The 9,451-nt window shown below is 45.9% G+C and overlaps 1 protein-coding gene across 1 annotated transcript; it reads left to right on the top strand.

The window, feature by feature from the left end:
* Positions 1-5,752: 5,752 nt before the first annotated feature.
* On the top strand, positions 5,753-6,703 carry LOC306786000 (transmembrane protein 121; the record flags this gene model as incomplete). Its single annotated transcript, XM_079280620.1, has 1 exon — positions 5,753-6,703. The coding sequence occupies one exon, from the start codon at positions 5,753-5,755 to the stop codon at positions 6,701-6,703; it is 951 nt and encodes a 316-aa protein (XP_079136746.1).
* Positions 6,704-9,451: the final 2,748 nt, after the last annotated feature.

Here is a 9,451-nt window from a genome sequence, read left to right as displayed (position 1 = left end):
AAAACACAGCATCCCAGAGTGACACGAACTCCACCGCCACTATCATCTCAGTATTCACTGTAAACAAAGGAGACTGGGAGAAGGTCCCTAGTTTAAAAGCACCACCAATATTCATACAAAATCATGTTTCGTTGAAGGTTTTAAAACGTTAATCAAAAATATGTAAGGTAATATGTGTTGAAGGTTGTACACTACAACAGTTACTTCATCTGGTGCAGAGATTTCTGGCTTTTGAAACCCACTAGTGTGGCTGATTATTGATGTCACTTACAGGCCACCGTAAGCTTTGTGATTTAAAGATGGATAAAACCTCATGCCACAGCTATAACTGTCAGAATTAAATACTGCTCTTAGATGGATAAAACAACAGTCCAAGGAAGGTTTAATTAATAAAAAATGCTGATACAAACTGAGAAGGGAGTGAACATGTTCAGTGAACCTGACGTAAATCCTCTATTACCATAAATTCATTTATTGAATCAAATAAACTCGACTCTCTTTTTGTTTGTCCAGGGTTCTTTGTGCTGGAAATATCATTTACACGTGTTTCATCTCGCATGTCCAAAGCGGACATCTTCTCCCCACCTGTTCTCACACCGGGGAGGCTTAAATAAAAAAAATAAAAAATAAGAAATCTGTGCTCATGAGCAGTGATCATAAGCAATCTATCGCTCGCTGTGTTTCCAGGTAGCATTTGGAGAGATGCAAGAACCACCCCCTCTTTATATTATGCAACAACAAGATGTGAACTTTGATACTGTCCGTCTGTCTCTGGGTGGAGTGGGTTTGTTAAGTTGGAAGGTTTCTGAATTGCACAAATGGATATCAAGATGTCTCTCTGTTGATTTCTGGATTGTGGCAATAATATGGCAATTATTCTCTTCCCCGCAGTTACATAGCCCACCCACATGGGACTCTAAAGCGAGATCAATGAAATGCAAATACCGTTGGATCCGGGTCTGCTTTGTAGTCATCAATCCTCTGTAAGAGCTGTTGACGAGGCTTTGTCTCACATTTGACCTGACATCATGTCAAATACAGCAAAGTTACCAGCATACACTTCTTTTTCCTTCATGTTACCGGCAGTTAAATGTCGTAGCTACGTGGGGATTGAAATGACCTTCAGTATGGGTGTTGGGGGGGGGGGGGGTGGTGAGGGGGCGGGGGGTAGTGTCCCCCCCAACCCCTGATCTAATAGCCCCATGGGGGAGCAGCTTAGTCCGTCCACTTCATGCGTTCCCATTTGCTGGTTATAACCCTGATGGGGATGTTTAAGGATGGGAAGCCTTAACGCCCCCATTTCTTTTCCTGCAGGTAATCGATGGCAGACTCAGGGTTACAGCTAATGTGATTTATGTGTCCTATTTCCACAGTTATGCTTCATGTACAAATTGTCTTTGGTGATGTAAATTCCCCAATCTTTCCACAACTTGCTGACACCGAATCCCAGCTGCCAAACTCGAGCAATTAATCCATGTTTGTGTCCATCGCCTTTGTTTTTTTGTTGTTTTCACGTGTTGAATGTCAAGACACTGAAAACCTGATGTCTCTCCGTGCAATGACGACAGTCAAGGAGACAAAGGACAGAAACGTTCCACCCGCGATCCGTGTTATTATCTTGTGATAATTCCAATTGGGAGGTATTTCTATCGGGTTTCCGTAGCACAATGAAATTGAACATGCCTCACTCGTGACTCTGAAGTAAATCGTCTGTAGTCGAAACACAAAGGAAATCACATCAGCCTCAACAGTGCATGACGTGTATTAAAAGTTGGAACAGAAAAACCCCTCATGTCATCGGCATACTGTGCTTTTCATAGACAGAAACAGTCGTCTGAAAATAAAAGCCGTGTCGACATTTGCACAACGAGAAAATGACGAATAGGTTGCTGATTGAGCCAACAATTGCAATCAGCCAAAAGAAGGAAACTGCACTTGAAAGCCCGATTCTCTCACTGCGATGGTGAGGTGTCATTTGTTTTTACTCTTCCAGCAATGTTTAGAAAACATATTTTATGCATTTATTCCAGCTGAGTTGAAGGTGCAGCTTGCATTGGTGAATTTCTCCCATGACATCTATGATGCGAGGAGGAAACGCGTTTCTCAAGCTGCTGCACTTGGTTGTCAAGGGAACATTTCTGCGCTGTGCTCTGAGAAAGTTCAAACAGCATGAAGGCAAATACCACATTTAAAAAGGTGAAATTATCGAATTCAACATTTTAGTTTTTCAGAACAGAACCACTTTCTCCTCAAGCGACGGCGTTGCCTTTCTGCAGCTTCCGTACTTTAAGGTCTCCGTTTGTTTTATGCTTCATGTTGCAGAGAATGAAGCTGGTGTGTTGTCATCTGATATCTGCTGTATGTTGGCCTGCCTGGTGCTGAACAGCGGATGATACAGTGACCCTCTCCAGGAGCCAAGGGCAGTCCTCTGTAGGAGGCATGATGGACGAAGGAGAAAGGGCAGAAGAGGACACACAAGACCGCTGGATGTATTTCTGTTGGCTGAAACCTCGTAAATCATAAGACATATAGCCTCGTGTTGTTACTACAGTATAATTACATGAATCAGGAATGAGAACTGTGACCCAAACAAACTGTAATAAACCATGAACCAGTGCATTAAATCGGCTCAATCTAAAATAGACAATGCCCTAAAGAGGCAGCGATGGGATTCCCTCTACGCTCATGAATTATAAACACAGAGTGAAGAAAGACAAAATGCTGAGTATATGTATAAGAGAAGATATTCATCAGATGAGAATCAGAGGCCGAGCTCAGGTCTACTGCCCTTTTAAATGGAGAGGTTATCATGGTGTTTGACTCCAGTGTGTATTACAAAAGGCATGTAAATGAAGACATACATTATAGATCACTGGGTGAGACATGGGAGGAATAACAAAGTGGGTGATATACGTGCAGTGTCAATCTCCCATACTGATTTTAGGGGGGGGGGGAGTGAAACTATTAAGATCACGGAGCTGTTCACGGAGCCGTCCACTCACATGCATTCACAACTCAGGCGTTTAGCTGTTGCTACACAGCCAACGAGTGGGCAGTTTGGTGTCCGGCTCAAGGACACGCGGCTGTTAACGGGCGCGCTGCCTGTCACGGGCATCAGACCTGTGACCTTTCATGACAGTCTTCTCACCATGGGGGGGGGGGGGCACCTTCTCTAACAATCTGTTTTTGACGTGTCGTGCTAGCGGTAGACTGCTGGCAAAGCAGGATCCAACTCATCACTGCGCTTGTCGTGGCTTAATTATGGCTGATAAATCCAGAGGAAATAGTCAATAAGAGAGCAGCTTGGTGAAAGGCAGACGGCTGTTTCGCTTGACTGATTTTTTTTTTTTTATGCTTCCATGATAAAGGCAAGTCAAACAGCCATGAGGGCGGCTGTCAGCTGATCCACAGCTGGTAAGTCCATATTCATTGAAAAAATCTGAATGATCGACTCCTCAATAAGAGAAACTCATGGAGTGAACAGCAAAAAGGCTTCACACTGTATAGCAATGGAAGCAGTTTGGTTCCTCTGAGGAAGGAGTATTGCTAATTGGCCCAGCTGGATAAACAGAGCTGTCGAGCATACTACATGGTGGAGAAAAGACACCAACCTTTCCTCACCTTTATATATGTTTTGCATAAGTATTATCTGCCAGCCCAGGCAGGCATTATTACATCTCAGTGGATAAAAATGTTCCCTTGACATTTAGCTCTCTCTCTCTCTCTCTCTCTCTCTCTCTCTCTCTCTCTCTCTCTCTCTCTCTCTCTCTCTCTCTCTCAGGAGGAGCCACTGCATGACCCCCCCACCCTCCCCCCTCTCCCATGTCTCCCCAGACTGCAGACACACAGCCTCCTGGGAAGCGGGTTTTTAACATTTGCATTTTTTTTACATCCTATGCTAGAGAGCATCCCCCCCCCCCTCCCCATTTCCTCTTTGGATCACTTTTCATCTCTGCACCTCAAACCTGATGGAAAGAATAAGAAGAAGAAGAAAAAAAATGGATCCTCAAAGAAGAAGGCTCTTTCAGGGAGCCACAAAATAAATAGCCTGAGAAAATAGGATATCAGCACAAGACACACTGTGAGAAGAAGAGAGGGATGTGAGAGGGAGAACAAAAAACAAATCTGGGTGAAGAGAAGTTGTGCATTCAGCTAAGCTGCAAAAAGGCTGGCTCGTCTTCACCCCCCCCCCTCTCCATCCTCCTTGAAAACTGTTCTCTCTCTCTCTCTCCACCTCTTTTCTCTCTGCCTCGCTCTGCAGCTGTGGTCTGCTGAGCGTCACCTCCACACAGCAAGTGCCTTTACTTGAGCAGAAGAGGGAGAAGGAAGAGGAGGGTGGCTGCCTGCGAGAGAGAGAGAGAGTTTGTCCCGGGAGTGTGAGTCCGAGCGCGCCAGAGGAGTGTCTCTCTCTCTCTTCTTGACTTCGCAGGAGAGGGCTGAGAAGTGCACGGAGGCGTGCGGCGTTGGAGCAACACGGCACCCGCGGTGTTGGCAGAGCTCGCTGAGCGGAGACAGGGGAATCCACTGGCGCTGTTGATGCTGGTGTCCCTGGCAAAAGCTGCTTGAGCAGGAGACAGGATCTCGCCGGGGGGGGGGGGCAGCATTTCACAGCGACAACCAAGCGTGGAGGCAGCTGAAACCTGCGCACACACACACACACACACACACAGCAGACTGGGGACGGACAGTAAGACGCACGCAGCACTTCAAAGATGACCTACAACCCTTCTTCAGCTGAGACACAAACTTGCGCAGATGCAAAATGTTACATTTTCTTGTCCGTGGATGCTGGACGATGAAGAGGAAAACTTCTGGAGAGGAAATGATCTTTTAAGCAGGACTTACTGCAGAGATTTCTCCAATAAGAATAACTTTCTCGTTTTGGGGGAGTTGGAGGTTTAAACCCTCTATCTAAGCACAACACAGAACAACCTCTATTCTTAGTTGCAGGAATTGAGAGCGGTCTTTAAGATGCCTCCTCCTGATTCAGTCTGAGCAGTAAGTGGATTATGACGGCAATATTTTGGGATTTTTCTTTTGCTTGAGAAAAAAAATAAAAAAGAGTAATATATCCATGACTGGTGAATTTACGTCTGTCAGAGAAGGAGAGGATCCCATGCGTTTTCTCCTCTCTTCTCCTGTGGATTACAGATGGGCTTTGTGATCTCCCAGTGCAGTCTCATGGATGATCGCTCGCTGCCAGTCATTAGGATAAAGTGCAAAGAGGGACACAAGTGAGTATTCCGCTGGAATTATTCTTTTTTTTTTTTTTTATCTCTGCAGGCTTAAGCTTGTACGAAAGCGGAGGTGAAGCTGGAGTGGGAACGCATCGCGGCAGCTTTTTTTTCTATTTTAATAACAGAAAAGGCAACTCCTTGATTAAACTGCTTTGTGTTTGATAAATGCTTGTCACGGTGTTAAAGGTAGACACATCCTGAGATGAATTAATTTGCACAATAACAAACCTGTATGTTTGCAGACCATTTGTCAATGGACATCATTTACTAAATGAGTGGTACCGTCTACCTATCAGGTGGCTTGGGCACACGCAGGAGATTGATTGAAGTGTGTGTGTGAATCCTATTAATGAATGCTGGACTCTGGCCAAGGCAGAAGCAATGGAGAGGAACGGCGCCGTCTAGCAGCACTATCTGATCTGCCTCCCCGCTGGACAAACTGAGCACCCGCTTTCACTCCCTTCTTCAACAACACTCCTCCTCCTCCTCCTCCTCCTCTTCTCGCCCAGGCAAGGATGGTACCTCCACCCCCCACCAACAAACCCCACGTGTGCCTCTCCACCATCCTGATCATGAGCAGCATGGTGCTGATTGATGCCTACCTCGTGGAGCAGAACCACGGGCCGCGCAAGATTGGCATCTGCATCATGGTGATGGTGGGGGACATCTGCTTCCTGATCGTCCTGCGTTACGTGGCGGTGTGGGTGGGTGCTGAGGTGCGCACGTCCAAGCGAGGCTACGCCATGATCCTCTGGTTCCTTTACATCTTTGTGCTGGAGATCAAGGTCTACTTTGTGTATCAAAACTACAAGGCGGACAGGAAGAGCCTGGACGCCCTGGCCAGGAAAGCCTTGACGTTGCTGCTGTCCGTTTTCATTCCGTTGCTGTTTGTGGTGCTGGTGGCCATCGACCACATGGAGTACGTCCGCGCCTTCAAGAAGCGTGAGGAGATCCGCAACCGCCTCTTCTGGGTGGTGGTGGACTTGCTGGACATACTGGACATCCAGGCCAACCTGTGGGAGCCTCAGAAGAAGGGGCTTCCCTTGTGGGCGGAGGGCCTGATGTTCTTCTACTGCTACATCCTGCTGCTCGTGCTGCCCTGCGTGTCCCTGAGCGAGATCAGCATGCAGGGCATCAACATTGTGCCCCACAAGATGCTCCTGTACCCCCTCCTCAGCATGGTGACCATCAACGTCATCACTCTCTTCATCCGAGGGGGGAACATGATTCTGTACCGGGACGCCAGGGTATCCGGGATCCTGATAGGCAAGAACATCCTTGCCATCATCCTAAAGACGTGCAGCTTCGTTCAGTACAGGAGACAGTTGCAGAACGCCTCTCCCGCCTTCGGGGTGGAGCTGCAAAAGAACTCGGTGGCCCACGCTCGCCCCGCCCCCACCCCTCCTCGAGTGGTCATGCAGGACCAGACGCCCCTCCCCGAGGTGACAACATGTGACCACACATGACAGGAGGGTGAGGCGGATCCTGGAGATGTCTACATGTATATGACCCTCAGGATGCCGACAGGGCACAACGCCCCACCCCCCTTTAGGGCACGCGGACTCGACCATGATCTGCGCTGATGCTTGACTGCACACGGGACACTGCGGACGCAGTTAGCGATGATGGAGAAGTGACGTATCCAAAGCTGTCATGATGCAAAATCACTTGAGACTTTGTTAAAGCATTTCCTCCGACGAATTCAGTTAACTGTGTATTCTTTGTAATTGTACAAAAGATTAAAAAAAAAAAAAAAAAAAGAAGCAAACTACTGCAGGATTAGAGGATATATTTTTGAATTGTGTGTGTTGCATTCTAATCTTAAAGTTAAGGGTCTGTGTGCCGTGGTGTGTATTTCTGTTGCTCGGATGTTCTTAGTAGTCGAGGACTTTAACAGCCAACGAGAGAATCAAAGTCGTGAAAATATCAGTTAAAGTGTTCTCTTGAAAGAAGTGTTTTTATATGTGACTCTTTGATAAAGTATTGTGTACAAGATAAAAGGCTTCCCTGCTCTTTCACTGGCTGTAAAAGGGATTTGTTTTTTTTTCATGAAATCATTCTAAAGTTATTGGTCCAATTGAGTTCATTTCACGTTTTAATTAAATGTCCTTTAATTAACCTGGGTTACAAAAGAAAATAGACAATGATTTTTTTTTCCCGCTCTGGTTCAGTCGGCAATTAGGAACTACTTTATTGCTTAAGTGGTGCCTGTGCAATGTCATTCATCTTGAGTCATATTCCAGTTTATATTTCCAGCGAGGAGGGGAACACTTAATACATTCTCTGTGCAGTTGCGAGCGGTTAGATCACTGCAAAGGGTGACTGTGGCGCCGTAGCCATGCAGAGACAGAATACACAGCCAAGGGACAACACTGCAGATAGATAAATGATTCCCAAATAAGGAAACCTGTTTAATATCCTCCTCAGGCGCTCAGTGACTATCTGTGCTTAGCGGCAGCGGCAGATCTTTGTGAGTACTCTTATTTTCTTCTTCACACTAAAGGACAAAATGGATAGTTTGGTCCAGCGATGTGAATCCAAACTACAGCTAAGAAAACATCATGCCTTCTAATATGACAAATCTCTCTCTGTCTCAGGCAATCTTTTTTCTTTCCATCACCACCAGTTGATATTTTGAGCTTTTCAGTAATGGAGACGTTTTAGTACTTTCATAGAACACCAACTGATGATTGTCAAAAGGCCACTGAAAAATGGAACGATGCTTTTTCTTTTTACTGAGGGTGACCAACAAAGCCAGATATGCAAAGACAAGTTGAACAATGCGGTCAGGTGGTAAATGAGGCAGTGCAACTATGAAAATAATTAGACTGTCACAGGTGTCACAAGTCACAAGTACTACATTTTTACAATCGGCCCCTTCTCTCGTACTCTCCTTTGCAGAATGTCTCTCTCACCAGTGACTGCTTACATTATTTAAAGCAGACTGGTTGTCCGTGTTTGTTAAAACCCGAGAGAACAGCTGCTTATTTTCATCTGTGCCAGGCACAGCTACAGGAAGGTGGCAACTTTATGTAAAACGTACACAATACTGTCAAAAAGATGGCATTGAAGTCAGTGCAAGCTGACTTTAGGGTTGATCCTCTTCATTCAATCTCAGGCACGCATGTGTCCTCATGGTCAAAAGCCGAAAATGTGGAGAAGAACATTTGCCATTCAACCAGCAGACCTCAAATATAAGATTATAAGTGCATCCATCCCAGCATGCAATGCACAGTGGGCAGAGACACACCATGGATAGGTCAGCACTGTGGAACTAACAAACAACAAAAACCAACATCGCAGTCTCTAGTTCGTGTGACCTGCAGGTATTTGACAGGAAAAAAAGAGAGCATGTAATGGAAACTAATGCTAAGAACAATGGTTTTAAGAACAAAGTGATGATCCCCTCGTCTGGAAGCCACAAGTGGGCCTTCGGGCAGACACCCAACCGAAACTACCCTCACCCGCCCACCCCAGCCTCACCTCCCCCTCCCCCGCACTGCCAGATCCTGAATGAATGTTGCATTCATCCAGATGACCATGTTTTTTCTTTTGCTGCGCACTCTCGAATGTTAATAAACTGGGGTAGGCTGCTGGATGCACCTACACACTCACCACATTAACACCGACAGAAGCGACGCGTGCCAAGCGAGCAAGACAAACGGCTGCAGTAAATTCACGGCTCGACCTTCGGCGGTCTGGGATGGCAACAGGGCCTGGGAAACAAATGTATTTTTCATGGAAGACATGTTAAAGCACGAGGAGAACAAACCAGCACAGAAAATGAATGCTCATCAAGTATCGATTCCCTTGTCCGGAGGGTAACTGATTGTAGATTTAGAAAGGCCGCTGTCTGAAAACAAATAACAGCGGGGACTTTCTTTTTTTAGACTGAGCAGAGGAAAAGTGATGCCGCTGCACTGCGTGTATTTAATGCTCCTCCGTGACGGTGTCACATAAAGCACTGTGCATCTTCCAAACAGTCAGGTGGCCAGTTCGCATGTTCACGAAGGCTTTTAATTTCCAACTCTCACCGGTTAATCCACAATTACATAATGATTCGTCTTCCACCCAGGAGCTGGTCATTTGTAGAGGGGATTTAAGAAATAATGGAGCAAATGGAAATCAGTGTTTTGTTGAATTTAGATAAAACCCCAGTGTATAGTATTTAAATATTTCCCTCTCAAATTCATTTTAATGTCTGTAGTAAAACA

This window comes from Melanostigma gelatinosum (assembly GCF_949748355.1).
Source record: "Melanostigma gelatinosum genome assembly, chromosome: 12".
NCBI lineage: Eukaryota > Metazoa > Chordata > Actinopteri > Perciformes > Zoarcidae > Melanostigma > Melanostigma gelatinosum.
Note: the sequence above shows the minus strand (reverse complement) of the source record. Positions and strands in the feature narration are given on the sequence as shown.